This window comes from Patella vulgata, chromosome 1, assembly GCF_932274485.2.
Source record: "Patella vulgata chromosome 1, xgPatVulg1.2, whole genome shotgun sequence".
Lineage (NCBI taxonomy): Eukaryota > Metazoa > Mollusca > Gastropoda > Patellidae > Patella > Patella vulgata.
In genome coordinates, this window is record NC_065879.2 from 59043574 (window position 1) to 59061593 (window position 18020).

The 18020-nt window shown below is 38.2% G+C and overlaps 1 protein-coding gene across 1 annotated transcript in view; it reads right to left on the reverse strand.

Moving 5' to 3' along the window:
• Positions 1–18020, reverse strand: part of LOC126808776 (neurogenic locus Notch protein) — a 429826-nt gene that overhangs the window by 146606 nt on the left and 265200 nt on the right. The window contains exon 39 of the mRNA XM_056102639.1: positions 11277–11441. Within this exon, the coding sequence (XP_055958614.1) occupies positions 11277–11441 (165 nt within the window). The remainder of the gene's footprint in view (positions 1–11276; positions 11442–18020) is intronic.

The following is an 18020-nucleotide window of genomic DNA, read 5'->3' on the forward strand; positions in this document are numbered from 1 at the left end:
TTTTTAAATCAGATAAAAATTATGACCTCTATATACCACAAGCTAAAAATGCAATTTTTCGTACAATCAGGGGCCATAATTCAAGAAGTTACGGTCCGATATGCGTGAATATTGAAAGGAACCAAGATCTTTGGGTTATAAACTTAGATTTCAAGTTTCATCAAAATAGGATTAGAATTGTGACCTCAATAGGGTCCACAACCTTGATATACCATATTTTTACGCTATTTGAGAACGAAGGGCGGCCATTTTGTCTGTCAGTTTTGGACCGATTTTCACGAAATTCGGTCTCGGCCATCCTTAGGGTGTAACGGTGATATAATAATAAGTTGTTTTATATCAGATAAAAATTATGACCTCTATAGGGTCAACAAACTAAATACGCGATTTTTCTTACAATCAGGGGCCATAATTCAGGAAGTTATGGTCTGATATGCGCGAATATCAAAAGGAACGGAGATCTTAGGGTTATAAACTTACATTTCAAGTTTCAACAAAATCGGATAAAAATTTTGAGCTCTATAGGGTCGACAACCTTGATATACCATATTTTTATGCTATTTGAGAACGAAGGGCGGCCATTTTGTCTGTCAGTTTTGGGCCGATTTTCATGAAATTGGAACTCAGCCGTCCTTAGGGTGTAACGGTGATATACTAATACAGTTTTTTAAATCAGATAAAAATTATGAACTCTATAGGGTCCACAAGCTAAAAACGTGATTTTTCGTACAATCAGGGGCCATATTTCAGGAAGTTATGGTTCGATATGCACATATATTGAAAGAAAGCCAGATCTTTGGGTAAAAAACTTACATTTAAAGTTTCAACAAAATCAGATAAAAATCGTGACCTCTATTCGGTCCACAACCTTGATATACCATATTTTTACGCTATTTGAGAACGAATGGTGGCCATTTTGTCTGTCAGTTTTGGACTGATTTTTACAAAATTCGAACTCAGCCGTCCTTAGGGTTTAACGGTGATATAATCATACGTTTTTTTAAATCGGATAAAAATTATGACCTCTGTAGGGTCCACAAGCTAAAAACGTGATTTTTCGTACAATCAGGGGCCATAATTCAGGAAGTTACGTTCCAATATGCGCGAATATCGAAAGGAACCGAGATCTTTGGGTTATAAGCATACATTTCAAGTTTAAACCAAATCGGATAAAAATTGTGACCTCTACAGTGTTCACAAGCTAAAAGCGTGATTTTTCGTACAATCAGGGGCCATAATCCATGAAGTTACACTCCGATACATGCCAATATCAAAAGGAACCGAGATCTTAGGGTGATAAATCTATATTTCAAGTTTCATTGAAATCGGATAAAAATTGTGACCTGTAGACTTCACAAACAATTGTGGACGAGTGGACGGACAGGGGCAACGACAATATACGTCCACATGAAAATGTGGGCGTATAAAAAAGCATGCCAACTGCAAGATATGTTATTCTTGGAGTAGCACTGTTTTCATGTCAGTCCCAATACTTTGTAGTCATTAATCAGCCTTTAATCATACTAATTATTAAAGCTCCAACATGCTAGATAAGAATTTTAATACAGAGTTCAATATATACAATAAACATAAATTAATATTATGAAATTATAATATAATTTCTGTCGATGACGTTATTTGTCTGATTATCCAGTACTATAGGTGGCAATCGGATACCTTTATTGCTATCATTTCTTCCCATGATCCTCTGTTCTAGGTGCTGATCTTTCGGTCATTCTTTCTTCCTAGAAGTCGACATTTTGCTAAAGCCACTTTAGAAATAACAAGCCAACAGTAAGGCTGATGTCCCCCGCCGAAATCCCCAAATAAATAGATGACACATATTAATTAATCGCACATCTATTTTTTTCAAAAGTATTGAGCAATCAAACTGATTATCAACTATAGCCTACACTAAGTTTCATCACTCTCTATCAGATAGAATCAAAGTTATCTTGTCCCAAAGCATCGACCAAGGAAATTGCTTATCTCTGCTTAGTATTAGCTCAATATGTTAATCATTGAACTCAGTCGAGATGAGCATCTACATAAAGTTTAAACATTCTACCTCAATTAGAAGGAGAGTTATGTTCGACAGTCTTGACCAATCAAAATGCTTATTGCTCCTTAGCCTAAGCAGACAATTCTCATCATCAAACTTAGTCAAGGTATTGATGTAATGAAACTATACACCAAGTTTCATCACTCTCATTTAATTAGAACTAAAGTTATCGTGTCCCAAAGCATCAACCAATCAAATTGCCTATCTCTACTTATTATAAGCAGAAAATGCTCATCTTCGCACTCTATCAAGGCATTGACCTCATAAACTCCTACACCAAGTTTGAACATTCTAACTCAATTAGAAGGAGAGTTATTGTGTTCCAAAGTCTCGGCCAATCAAATTGCTTATCGCTCTTCTTACCCCGAGCAGAAAATGCTCAATATCAAACTTAGTCAAGGTATTGATGTAATGAAACTATACACCAAGTTTCATCACTCTCACTTAATTGGAACTAAAGTTATCGTGTCCCAAAGCATCAACCAATCAAATTGCTTATCCTAAGCAGAAAATGCTCATCTTCGAACTCCATCAATGCATTGACCTAATAAACACCTACACCAAGTTTGAACATTCTAGGTCAATTAGAAGGAGAGTTATTGTGTCCCAAAAAAGTGTGACAGACAGACAGACAGACAGACGGACGAACCCATTTTAATAGTCCCCTGCTTTCTCCGAAAGGCGGGGGACAATAATCAGTTTGCTGACTCAAAAATTTTTTACTGCCATATCAGAAGAATGAAATATGCACAACATTGTTTCCCGTATTTCGACAGTGTAATTTTGTAGAGCCTTTGTTTGCTGAAGACTACCAGAAACAGAAAAACGAAAATTGCAGAAACTTTGTTCCTGGATTCTGACAGTGGAATTTGCAGAACTTTTGTTTCCTGTATTCTGACATCACTTCAGAGCATATATAGATAAGTTAAGTGTGTCCTAATATGCATAGATCCGTTACGTTTACGGCTGTTTGGTGCTCGTTATTTTTAGGTCAAATGGACAAAGTACATTCCAACTGGCGCTACGCACGGACTGCATTCTTTACGACATATTCATTGTGTCTCAGCTAGCATTTTTTGTTTATGAATTCCATCTAATTTTTGTTATAGTTAGTCCAGTCAATTTATGAAAAAAAAGGGATCAACCCCCAAAGATTGCAAGAAAAGGTTTTTTGATGTTTTTTGGTAGCGTTGGGTGTACTGAATGACATCCTAAAAGTTTACTAAAATTGGAGTACTGGAAAGTCCCAAATTTTGAGGTAAAGTTCAGGTTTTTTATCCATTTTCCTTTAAATTAAAAGGTAAAACTTCAGACAAACAAAAAGTCGTCAGTTTTTAAGAGAAACACATGAAATTTACGTATATTCGTATCTCTGCACTTCTTCATCACTTACTGCCATATTTGGTATGTACATGTTTTGGGGTCCCTACCCCCAATAACTGAAAGATGAGTGAAGCAAGACACAAAAAAAGATGTGCAAGAAATTATTTACCAATTTTTTCTTCATAGAATGAAGGGTGTGATGCCATCTATATGATTTTTAAGACACATGATCGATGAGGTTGTTTTTCATTAACTGAGCAGCTTTTGCTAAAAAAAGCATCAATCTCAGTTTATTTTGCTGGGCTATACAACCTTATAGTTTGCATCAAATTTACTGTTATACATTCATAGCACCTTAAGGTAAGGCCAGTAGCAGATCTAGAAGCTGTGAATAGGGTGGGATGGGGCGCGGTTCCAAATCTAGGACGCCATCAATAATCCCACTTCACAATGAGCATAGATCCCACCCCACAAAGAGCATAGATCATATTGCCTATATAGTTGTTTGCGGTTCGTTATCTTGCCAGAAAGCAGTTTTATTCAAGTTGACATAAATTTCGTGTCATATTATGATTGTTATTGATTTTGTTATTAAATTTTTGTGAACCTTAGGGGTAGTGGCTATAACACTTGGTCTCATGTCCCCTCCCTCCCCCCGCCACGTTTAGATTTTTGCTTACATTGGTTAGGCAAATGTCAGCCATATTGGATTTTACCAGATTTTACCGCCTTAAGGGACCAGTGAAGACCACATGATATATCTTCAAATGAAAGAATGACCCCAAAAACATTAATTTACATATCCATATTATACTTATAGGGTCTTAACCCTTGTCGGTTCACGTGGGGTCTCCGTGGACCCCATGCACATGTTTTATAGTGTTTTGTAATAACTACTGGGTACAACTTTCTGAAATTTAGTGACTTTGTCTCCTATACATTTTTACACGTAGCAAAGAGATCGGTATTCATATGCTTCCCACATGCAGAGTTATGTTACATGCAAATCAGGACCAACGCATGAAGGGAACTAGGGGTCCAACTGGCCCCCTAACTTATAACTCACAGTAGTGATTTTGCTAATGTGTTTGCTGCCTGATACCATATTGCGTATGCCAGAGTATTCTCTCTTTTAGCATCTGCATGATACAAATACCAAAAATTAAATGATGAATTCCAAATAGTGAATTGCTATTTAACCTCTTTATCACATAGTACACAAAGTAACAATTTGGTGAGAATTATAAAATCTTTTCCATATGCCACTAAAATGTTTTTGGATAATAATTTAGTTGTTTTTCAGATGTCAAATAAGAATGCAAATAAAAACCAAACTACTGCCTTTTAATTCAAATATATCTGTACGTAAAAACTTGAATTATAACTGGGGTCCATATGGACCCCATGATACCTGCTATGTCATTACCACAACATGCACCCACAAGGGTTAAACCAAACATTCAGGATTTTCTTGTACATTGATTTGAAAAATGTTGGCCATCTTGGATTTTAATTATTTTTACCGCTTTAGGGGACCAGTTAACACTTTTGGCTATATCTTCAAATGAAAGAATGACCCCAAACGCATGAATTTATATGTTCATTATACATTAATAGGGTCTTAAAAACCAAAGATTTAGATTTTGTGTGTACATTGGTTAGGCAAATGTCAGCCATCTTGGATTTCATCAGATTTGACCACTTTAGGGGACCGGTGAACACCACAGGATATATCTTCAAATGAAAGAATGACCCCAAAAATTAATTTACATGTTCATATTACACTTATAGGGTTTTCATCTAAATTGATTTGACGAATGTCGGCCATCTTGGATTTCACTTATTTTTACTGCTTTAAGGGGCCAGTTAGCACTACTGGCTATATCTTCAAATGAAAGAATGACCCCAAAAGCATTAATTTATATGTTTATAATACATTTATGGGGGTCTTAAACCAACAGTTTAGGGTTTTCTTGAACATTAATTAGGCAAATGCCGGCCATCTTGGATTTTACCACTTTCTGGTTAACATACTTTGGTAAACTTTGGGGGTTTTATAAAGTACACCTAAATAAATTCAAAAATGCATAAAAACGTTTTCTTGCATTTTTTGTGGGGTAAAATCATAAATTGACTGGACTGGTTTGTTTGTTTCTCGATTTCCCACAAGCTTTCATCAACTGGCTACGCTGCCCTAATTCTTCGCTCTTCATTGTATAGTTGTTTGTTCCCTATTTTTTTTCAGGTCAAACAGTCAAAATAAATTCCATCAGGCTACGCACGGCCCGCACTATACCTTGTATCTCAAAACAAGCAAATTTTGTTTACATTGCTTACATTGCTTAAAAGTTTGTTTCACCTCACTTACACTGTGGGGAACTCCTCAAACCTCGGTTCAATGGGAGATGCAATTTTAAGACATCTTAGGTGGTTTTGTTTGGTATAATTATTGCAGCCCTCTGGGGCTTGCCTGCTATGCTCTATTACATTGGTAGGCATTACCTAGCACCTTAGATGATGTACTAATCTCAACTGCGGAGAGTCGATTGGCAGACAAATTGCTGCAAATCAAATGTTTAATGATGTTCAAGGTAATATTACAACCACCAGTTCCTTGCCCGGTAATGTGTCCGATAAAACCAAGCTAGACATCTGGTCTGACAAATACATTGACATGTCCAACCTTTTACCCGAGGCCTCTGATACCAATATGCCTTCAATCTACAGGATGTCAATGACAATCTCCCCTAAAACACTTTCCCTTGACCACTGGCAAATACCATTAACAACATTCATGGACATTTGCATACAAACTTGTCCAGAAGCCGCAAGTCATTTACTCATGTACAATAGCTTGGTCACAAACATGGCTAATGTTCATGGCTTTGTGACTTTCAACTTTTACGACATCCAATTATGGCTTTTTGGTCAAGCCAGCCCTTTCCAATGGGGTCAAATTCAAGCCAATCTTTGGCTTCAGTCCTCTACCCTCTATATCGAATACATAAAACATATCAAGGGTTTCCTTAAACTTCAATAGCCCTTCTGACTGCCAGCTACCCTGTTGCACCTACTCGCACATATGTTCCCTGTGCAGCTATAGTCACCCAATTAACAACTGCTACACACGTCGCACACTCCGGAATTCATCCCTTTCTATAGCTCCTTCCCCTCACTCCGCAACACACTCTTCGGTTTCTCAAGCACCTCAACCCTCACGTACGCCTCCCACTCCTGTAATACCCCAATATTGCCCACAGCTTCAGCACAGACAGAAGGTCAATTTTTCGCATCCTGTTATTCCTTTCACCGCAGAAATACTAACAACGTCCCACAACACAGACTTGAAGACATGCTGAAAGATTACGATCCAACGGAACTTCAATGTTTAATCACAGGTTTCTCTTTCGATTTTCGCATCCCCTTTTTAGGTTAAAGAATTGCCTCTATCGCCAATAATCACCCATCTTGTGTACTACACATGGATGTTTTAGTTAATAAAATTAACGATGAGCTACATGCAGGCCAAGTCATGGGTCCTTTTTCTTAGTTCCCTTTCCCAAACTTAACAAGCTCCCCTCTTGGTATTGTTCCATACATTGAACCAGGGCCCTTCGCATGATTCATGGCCTCTCCGTAAATTCAGATATTAATCCTGTTTTTACTGCTATTTCCTGTGATTCCAATGACAGTGCTGTTAGTTTGGTCAATAATTTTGGTCCAGGGGCTCTTATAGCGAAAGCTGACACAGAAAGTGCTTTCCAGTTGATTCCAATCAATCCTACAGTTGCTAGGGTTTCTCTTTGCCTTGGTGGGCAATGTTATTATCTCAGATTGAGCTGCAAAACATTCAAACGACTCAGAACAAAAATAAGTATCTATGCTCTGTTAGCCACATAATCGACGACTTTTTCTTCATTGGTCCTGCAAACTTCATGAAGTTCCAACATTCACTCACAATCTTTCTGAACCTTGCCTTATTTCTTGGTATCCTTAAAAAAGATTCCTGAACCGTTGCTCCCACGACAGTTATTACAATATATGACATTGATGAGGTGGATTCAAATACTACGCCCTATCGTTTACCTTCTGATAAGGTGTCCATAATCCGTTCAGCCCTTTCATGGACACTTTCCTGGAAGAAAGTATCTCTTCATGAACTACAATCCTTTCTTGGTTTGCTTAACTTTGCCACCTTAGTTGTCGTTCCTGGCTGTACATTCCTTCGTAACTTATACAATACGACTTGACCCGTAATGTAACTAAATCTTTCCATAAAATTTGTTTTATGAATTCTGCCAGAGCTAACCTTAAGTGATGCTTGGATTGGGTCTGGTCACATTAAGTTTTTTTCCGACACATCTTCAACCTAAGGCTATGCTGCTGTTTAGATCACTGTAGTTTGTGGGTTCCTGGCCGGAATCGATGCAGTCTCTTTGCATTAATGTTATAGAGCTCTTCACAACCCACTTGCAATTGAACATTGGGGCCATTTACTGTGCAACCGTGAAGTCCTTTTTCTGACCTTGTGAAGTCCTTTTTCTGACGGATAGTGAATGTGTGGTCTATGTTCTCAACAAAATGACTTCTAAATGTCCTCACTGGATCCAGCACCACAGTCAATTCACCCAGACTTGATCAAACTTTAAGAATATCTTACTCCGTGCAAAACACATTGCTGGAAAATCGAACCTAATTGCTGATCACTTAACCTGTTTTTATTTTCAGCAAGCCAGAATAACGGCTCCTTTACTGGATCCAGCACCACAGCCAATCCACCTAGACTTCATCAAACTTTAAGAAACACCGCTGCCAACCTTATGGATGTTAGTTTATTAGCAGTCTCCCAATCATTTTAGACTTTTGCACAGACCAACATTTGGCTCCATCCTTTCCCATCCTAACCATTGTAAACACTAATTTTATTGCCCACTTGTTTGATTTAGGTTACTCCCCATCAACACTATGTTCTTATGCCTTTGCTCTAGCATTTGTCCAGAAATCCTTAGGCTATACAGACAATATTAATTTCTTTTCTCAACACAACCTCTTACGTGAAGCACGTCGACCCCAGTCTGATAAACATTTACCAATTACATTACCAATATTACAACACCTCTTGCACGTACTTCCACCTTCCATTCCACTCTATGTACATTGCATCCTTTTACGAGCTATTTTCTACCTCGCTTCTGTGGGGTTTTTTTCGTCTAGGTGTATTAGTGTTTAAATCAGCTTTACACATGCATAATATCCTTTGCGTTGACAAAATTCAATTTACACTTCATGCTTCGACAGATAGCTATGCATCATTATAAACATAAAACCACATCTTCACTAACTTGATTATTTCCTAATTGTTCTGGAAGAATCATTACTTGTGCCCCTGCAACTTTGGGTCATATTTACAAGTTACACACACTCCTCCGGTCCATTATTTCAATTTGCATATGGCTCCCCTGTTAATTACAATTTTGTCAATTCTAACTTACACAAACTGGTAACATTCCTTGGCTTTAATCCTGAGCAATAGAAGCTTCACTTTTTCATAGTGGAGCTTCTACAACAACATTTATGGCTCATACGAAGACCAGATTCGTGTTTTACGTCGGCGGAGGAGCTCAGCTGTTCAATCCTTTATCAGATTATCTTCTTTATCCTCTTGACTTCTGACTAACTTACCCTGGCGGTCAGCGTAAATGAAATGAAATGGGGTTTAACGTCCTACTGTTCTGCTCCTATACTGGGCTAATGAAGACGGGTATACGCCATACAGTGTGCTATGAGGGAAATTTTGCCCGGGCAGCGGCACTATCGCCTACTCTTATATCGAATTCCAACTGCCAAGGGATCTTTTACGTGCATTCCAATGTTTACACGGGACCTCATTTTTTCGTCTCATACGAAGGACTAGGCAGCTATCCGTGTTAGGCCCTCCGTCCTGCATCACTGACAAGGGGAAACCACGTCGGAAAATCGGGATGAACTTTCTCGGCCAATGCAGGGATCGAACACCCGACCTCCAGGCTAGCGAGCCAGCGCCTTACCCACCTAGCCACCGTGGCTCCCGGCGGTCAGCGTAGGTTGGTCAGTTGTTTAGTTGAACTTTTGGATTTTAGGTTGCTGGAGAAGCTGTACTGTTATTCTATACCAGAGTACCCTCTTTATCCCCTTAACTTTCTAATTAATTCAACCTATTGTTAGTGTAGGCTGGCCGTGGACAGTTGGTTAGTGATCTTTTGGGTTCAATTTTGGTACCTCGTGGATAACTACTTTCTCCCTTGTGTTGGCCAACGCCCAACACCCATTCAGTATTATTTTTCACAATGTTTTGCATATTGTTCATTAATTTCACTTATAACATCATTTCATTCTAATTTTGTTATAAATAAATGACCATCATTTTATCAAATGGCATTTTCACAACATCAGTGTTTTGTTGATTTTCTGATTTGGCTAAAAGATACAAATGAATATTATGATAAATATTTTGTTTTGTGTCGATGACGTTATTTGTTTATCCAGTACTATATAGCTGGTAATCGTATACTTTTATTGCCATCCTTTCCTCCCATGATCCTTTATTCTTGGTTTCAATCTTTCGGCGATTGACATATTTTGCTAGAGCCACTTTAATCAGTTTGCTGACTCAAAAACCCACCACCTCCCCTGCACCACCCTATTTCTCGGTATGGCACTTATCCCTTGTAGGCCTATGTTAGATATGCTATCCGTGTAGGTTTGTAGTGTCATACTTTGTGTTATATGATATTTATAACTTAGTCATCAGTGCATGTTTGTTTATTTTACTATATCATATAGGGTTTTATATGCTGCTTAATTTTGTTTTAATCCACAACAATTTGTCCATTTAATTTTTATCATTATTATTGTATTACCATGTATTAATATTAATCATCATTATTATGACCTTGATTGTGGCCATTTCATGATTGTTTTGTTAAACCCAACACTCATTCAGTATTATTTTCCATAATGTTTTGCATATGTTTCATTAATTTTAGAATTTGACTTATAACGTCATTTCATTCATTCATTTTCTCAGCATCAGAGAGAGAGAGAGAAATGGGGTTTAACGTCCACTCAACACAAACTAGGTCATTTTGGGATTAACACATGGTTCGATTTTATTTCAATAATTCGCTTGCGCGTATTGGTCTTTAGCAGTGGGATCATTCAAGTGAAATGCAATTATCTGATCAATCATGGTACTACAATTCAAAATCTCCTATACCACCCCTATTCCCAGCAGAACTCTAGAACGTTCATCTGACAACACTTGGTGGTGGGTCTCGCACTAACAATCTATGTGAGTCTTGGAATATCACACCCCACAATCTGGCGGGCTCTCGAAGATCTCCGTCAAAACGTTTTGACGGTATCCCGACACAATGACAGACCTTATGATACAGCGTGCACATGCTAACCATTCAGCCATCCACCCTACCCCCATTAACATCAGTGTTTTCTTGCTTTTCTGATTTGGATAAAAGACACAAAAATGTTCAATCGTCAATTCTAACTAAACTTATGACCATTTAACATTTACACTGATTTCTACTGTTTTGGCACTGCCTTTCTTATTAAATATGCCTATTAATTTAGAAATTTCAACAGCTGAAGCTCTGTCATGCATAACTTTTTCCTTGTTTATCCCTTGATAAATTAAACAAACGCCAAATTGTTTGTCAAGTAATTTAAGAACCTGAGTTTTCAAAGGCTGTATTTGAGAAATGAGAGTTTGGAGTAAGCTGTAAATAACATGCTTTTACTTCAAGAGAAGATTGAGTATGATTTGTTTAATAACAATGCTGTTCCCCTACTTCACAACACACACATAGGATTAACTTATATTTCTTTGTGTACGAACCTGATTTAGTTTGGTTTGAACAACAGTAACCTTCATCATAATAATCGCCATTAGTTGAAGCTATCTTCTGTAGATTACAAGAGTATCCAGTTCCACATGGCACACCTTGTCCACATCGAATATAACTTGTTCCATTCTTCAGTGGCTCACCAATTGGACACATATCTACAAATACAATAGAAAATTCCAAATAAAGGGGATTATCTAAAGTTTATCAGTCCAGCATTCAGTATAACTATGTGTTTGCTTTTCATGATCATTGTGCTGTGTCTAATGATTCTTTACTGAACTTAGACTGTGATGACAAAGTTATATTTCAATCATTTATTCCATTTTATGTTGGTATAAAGACATCCATTTAAAACGCGTGTTCAGTAATGTACAGCTTGTGCCAAGGAGAATCATGATCAACATTCTAATCAAATTTCATGAGACAAATTCTAAGAAATCTTTTGAGAGGTTTTCATTGCCCTGACATTAGATTGGCTATTTTGATGTTGTCACACACTGACAACATACCTTTTGTAATAAACATTTAGTTTTATTTTAATTAGAGAGGCAGTATATATCTAATTGTACAAGAGAGAGAGAGAGAGAGAGAGAGGGAGAGAGAGAGAGATTAAATATACCTAGTTACGTCTTTTGGACCTTGGGTCGAAACACGTTTTGTTTCTGTAAGTGTTTTTATTATTTTTTTTTGTGGAATTTAGTCAGTTTGTGAAGCCAAAACTGTAAATGGTGCAAACATTCTGCCAACGTAGATGTCGTTGACCTCCGTGCGTCTATTTATTAAATATTAACTGTTTTAGGGATGGGACAAAAATAATCCCAGATTGCCCATATATCTTCGGGTTTTCATTTTGGGATTCTTTGGACAAATCCTATATGGGCTCTGACTGACGGTTTTTCGAACTTCTGAATTTCGAAAAATCGTCAAAGATTTGCGGAAGTTTTCTTCGTCATTTTTCCGACATTCAAGATAGCGTATCCCCGTCACTATTTGAGGTATCAAGTTGAATCTTGGTAGAAATAAGGAACACATCGATACCTTCAAAATGGTATATTAAAAAATTTTGTAACGACGAGGCCTTCCGATTTTTCCCGAACATGAATAATTCTCTCCATTTTAAAAATAGACAAAAATTGACATATGGTTGAGTTAGCCCCAGATATTATCTTTCATTTTCAAAGACCTTGTTCCATAACATTTTCAACTGCTTGGCCGCCATATTGGATTTTACAAAAAACATTTAAATCCATATTTAGCCTCCATTTTGATTCCGATTTTCCACCCATTTTTTGTTTATTTTGAACCTACTCGAAAGGGCAACAATTCTTAGGGAGCCGATTTTTTCATTTCGATTTTGTTTACTTCCAGTTTCACTTTGAATTTTGTTCGACTTTTCAGCTTCCATCTGGTGACTTAACCTTTTAATGGCCCTTGAACTTTGTATATATGATGACTCTTGTGTCTACTAACAATTAATATAAAAGAGTACGGTCTGACAGGTTTTTCCACTTTAATAGGTATTGGATGTTACTATACTCAATAATTCATAAAGTAACTTGATTGTTGACGTGACAAGGCGGGACCTGGCGTGACATACCGAAACACGTCAGTACTCTTTGGAGTTGTAGTTTTATACATATTATCATTATTAACACTATTATCAATTGTTGTTTTTAAGATTAGTTATCCCTAAGTATACACCATGTACATTCAATGTAGTTGTCACGTATGACAACATCTTTATTAAATAAGCCAACAGTGAGGCTGATGTCCCCCGCCGAAATCCCAAAATAAATAGATGACACATATTAATTAATCGCGCATTTATTTTTTTTCAAAAGTATCAAGCAATCAAACTGATTATTAACTATACACTAAGTTTTATCACTCTCGATCAGATAGAACCAAAGTTATCTTGTCCCAAAGCATCAACCAATGAAATTGCTTAGCTCTGTTTAGCTTTAGCTTGAAATATTGATCATTGAACTCAGTCAAGACATTCACCTAATGAACATCTACGTCAAGTTAAAACATTCTACCTCAATTAAAAGCAGAGTTGTTATCTTCCAAAGTCTTGACCAATCAAATTGCTTATCGCTCCTTAGCCTAAGCAGAAAATACTCAGAGTTTCATCACTCTCACTTAATTATAACCAACATTATTGTGCCCCAAAGCATCAACAAACCAGATTGCTTATCTCTGCTTACCGTAAACAGACAATGTTTATCACCGAAATCCATCAATGCATTCACCTAATGAACGCCTACACCAAGTTTGAACATTCTAGCTCAATAAGAAGGAGAGTTATTGTGTTCCAAAGTCTCGACCAATCAAATTGCTTATCGCTCTGCTTACCCTGAGCAGAAAATGCTCATTATCGAACTTAGTCATGGTATTGATGTAATGAAACTACTCTCGCTTAATCATCAGAACGAAAGTTGTCGTGTCCCAAAGCATTAACCAATCAAATTGCTTATCTCTGCTTAATCTAAGCAGAAATACTCATCTTCGAACCCCATCAAGGTGCTATTGCACTTTCGCACCTCTACCAGATAGTTTTCGTATATTTTAACTTCTGCGCTAATCACCATTTTTTATAAACGACTATTTGGCGATGACTAGTTGGATTGGCCTTTACATGTGAATATCGCTGTGACCTTGACGCTGACCCTGACTTCAAATTTCCCATCGAGATCGGGACCTTTGCACTTACATTTGCTACGCCCCTATTTCTTGCTGTAACTGTGAGGTTAATGTCCGGAGTTTAAAGCATGCAACTCAAACTTTTCAAAGTCAGTTTTTGAACATTTGATCTTGGCTTAGGACCTTCACTCCGTAACCATTTAAAATTGCCATCATCGACCTTTACCAGTGTGACAGTTTTTATTGACTCCCTGTGTGTTTGCCCCTGGGCACTTGCACATGTTCGAAACTGTTGTTTGCATTAACAACGAAGCTATATCTACTTACGGTGGTGTGATTAGTTCAGGAAAAAGTATTACGTATACCAAATGACAAAACCCTAACCAATAGAGATTTGTCATTAATAATCATACTCTTATCTGATTAGCTGTTGTTTTAGTGATTAGTAGTTACACCGTACACGATCAACAGATCTATGTTGTTTAGCTTGAAATTGATATTTCTATCGTTCGTGATTTGTTGCCGTTGTTTTTTTTTTAGTGATTAGTCGTTACACTTTTTGATGTTTTAATAATTAACTATTTTGCAGATTGAATATTGGCCTTTATATGATTGGGATTTCTCTGTATCATTGTTATTTTAATTTTGTACAACTTATTAAAATTTTTACAATGTGTTTTATTACTCAAACACAAATCCTTTGTCATGCAAACCATGGGATCTAAATCTGAAATTAAATCTGAAAACACCCATTTCTTGAACATGAATATATATTTATCAACCCATTCCATACATAGAAAAGAAAGTGGTAATAAATACTCCTTCTAAATTTGGGTTCAAACATGCATGCAAATTGCACAAGGGACAATTATTTTGTATTAAATTTTCGCATTGTGAACAGGAATATACTGAATAATAATAAAGATCGTCAATTTGTATTTCTACTTTTTATCGAAATAAACAAACAATAGAAACTCGACACCCTCTCCTGCTAGAAACCGATTTGAACATAAGAAAATCTTCGGAGAAAACCTATCACGGTCCAAGCCAAGATTATGGCCTTTTAAAACGGTTACAGAGTGAAGGTCGTAAGTGAAGGTCAAATGTCCATAAACTGCCTTTGAATAGTTCGAGTTTAGTTTTCCGTAATATGACCTTGACCCACGACTTTGACCCAATTAAATTTTCTGAGGGGCGTCGTCTCTGCTTTCACCTCGAACACTAACCTTGATAATACAGCAAGAAATAGGGCCATGGCGCACATAAACGCAAAGGCCCCGATATCGATGGGAACTTTGGAGTCAAGGTCAAAGTCCTGGTCACGGTTGGTTAGTGTTGATGACCGGATGTCACCACGACCTTTCATACTGACCATGCCCATTATCTTCCTTTCAAACACGGGCCCTCTGTGTTTGACCGTTTTCGGACCAAGCAGTGTGTGACAGGACAAAAGTAAACGTCGATGGTCCAAGCCAAGATGATGGCCTTTTAAAATGGATACGTGGTGAAGGTCGTAAGTGAAGGTCAAATGTCGAAAAACTGCCTTTGAAAAGTTTGAGTTCAGTTTTCTGTAACATGAACTTGGCCCACAACTTTGACCCAGTTATCTTTTCTGAAGGGCGTCGTCTCTGCTTTCACGGCGAACATTGACCTTGATAATACAGCAAGATATAGGCCCATGGCAAGCATAAACGCAAAAGCCCCGAGATTGATGGGAAGTTTGAAGTCAACGTCAAAGTAGAGGTCACGGTTGGTTAGCGTTGTTTACTTGAGGTCACCACGACCTTTCATATTGACCACGTCCATAGCTTTCCTTTGGAACACAGACCCTCTGCGTTTGACCGTTTTCTGACCAAGCAGTGTGTGACAGGACCAAGGTAAACGTCGATGGTCCAAGCCAAGATGATGGTCTTTTAGAATAGTTAAGGGTTGAAGGTCGTAAGTCAAGGTCGAATGTCCAAAAGTTGGTGTTGAAAAGTTGGAGTTCAATTTTCTGTAACATGACCATGACCCACTACTTTGACCCAATCATCGTTTATCAAGGGCATATTCTCTGTTTTCACCCCGGACATTAACCTCGACTATACAGTGAGAAATAGGGGCGTAGGACATATAAGCGCAAAGGTCCCGATCTCGATGGGAAATTTGAAGTCAGGGTCAGCGTCAAGGCTACAGCGATATTCACACGTAAAGGCCAACCCAACTAGTCATTGCCAAATATGTGATACAACCACAGGTTCAGGAATCACGGCAGCCCTCTGCCCGGTGTCGAGGGCAGACCCTCTCCCGAGGTCCGGGAGACCTCTCAGCCTCTACTCTGTACTTCCTCTGCCTGCTTGTAAACTAGTCTTTTTATATCGGTTAAGGCACGCCATAGTTAATACCATTAGTAATCAGAACAATGAAAAGTAATTATTAAGATTCACACATCTTAGCTCAAGACAAAAGGTCAGTGGCGGACCCAGGATTTATTCCAGGGGGGTGACTAAAAGAGGTCAGGGGCGAAGCGCGGTCGACCAAAGGCGGGAGGAATAGAAGGGGGGGGGGCATAGGGTGTCCAAAGGGGTTAAAACTATTTTGTGCTATCTGAGGTATCTTCTGGACAATAGTTCTTAAAGAAATCAAGTGACAAGTTTTTTTTCAAAATAAATGAATATGAATATTTATTTTCCCTGCAGACCAAAAAAGGCGTTAGGCACATAGAATGGTAAGTGAAACAGATAGCCTAGGCCTAACTAATACTACGAATATCTTTTTTTATTATCACTTTATTTTGCACATCATTCACTCACAAGCATCAATCAGACAAAAGTGATGATCCTTTCATTCGGCGAGGAAATACGGCGATGAATTTTTTGCAAATGTCCTCGTTTGAAACTGGTATCGCGAACCCGTGCATGGCAATAACGGCACAGTCTGATAGTTTCTCGGTTGTCATGGAATTCCTGAGCCAATTATGAATATGGCGTACACAAGAAAATGACCTTTCCGCCTCAACACTTCCGATCGGCAGTACAGCAAGGACTGTCAACAACTCGCGGACATTTGGAAAAAATGTTGCGTCGGTCGCGAGAGTTTCAGTTACTGATCGTGACTTGATCGATGACTGATGCCTCCAATAATTGAACCATCTAAACAGTTCGCTCTTAAACGTGCATTCAATTGGCATGATATGTCCCCATTTGGTGAGCAAGGTTTCAGTCAGTTTATGCAACTCTTCCTCTGTGCGGTTAGCCACTATTTCGGGAAGAAGGGCGCAAAGTTCGTAATGAGCCCTCTTACTTTCATGGAAGCGAGACTTCATTTCAGCACAGACAACGTCAAGAATCGGAATGCCAACTGTTCGTTTCCAGTAATCCTCGGTAGAATCTGATGGAATATTGTCTCTGTTGGTTTGGCGGCTGCACAGCCTTGGTTTACCCACCGACGCTCCGACTTTCTCAGCAACAGTAATTGCTTCCTGATACACGGCACTAAAAATGGCATCCACATTTAGGCGCATGCTTTCATAATGAAGTTTTATATCTTCGACTTTCTGGAAGCCAAAAAAGACTTCTATTAGTTCGCCCTGCAGACATGTGACCAAGGGCCGCATTGGTTCAAGGAATTCTTTGGCGATAATAAAGTTCACAATGTGGCCAAAGTTGGTAAAGGTATGGCGCAGTCCATTGGCGTTTGTACACGTTTTACTATCCCAGCTCCAGGTGTCGCCAATCGATGGGTGGAATCTGTCGTCGCCACTTGGCTCGCAGATTTCGTTAAGTGTTATGACGATGTACTCGTAGAGATCAAAAATGGTTTCGAAGGTAGTATGCCTTGCAATCCATCGCGTACGACAAAGGTTCTTCAACTTCATTTTTTTCAAATCGGGCGATAGAGTGCTGATCACAATTTCGAAAAATGACTGTCGTTTGGGTGAATTATCGAAAAAACTGTACAGTTCTCGACATGTGTCCATCATGTTCCTCATCGAAGTTATGTTGCTAGCACGAATATTACCAAATTCAAAGAGTGGAGACAGCAACCTTGATATTCTGCGTCAGGTGCCAGCTTGGAAATTTCAACTTGGACTCCGTTTTTGTCTGAACTCA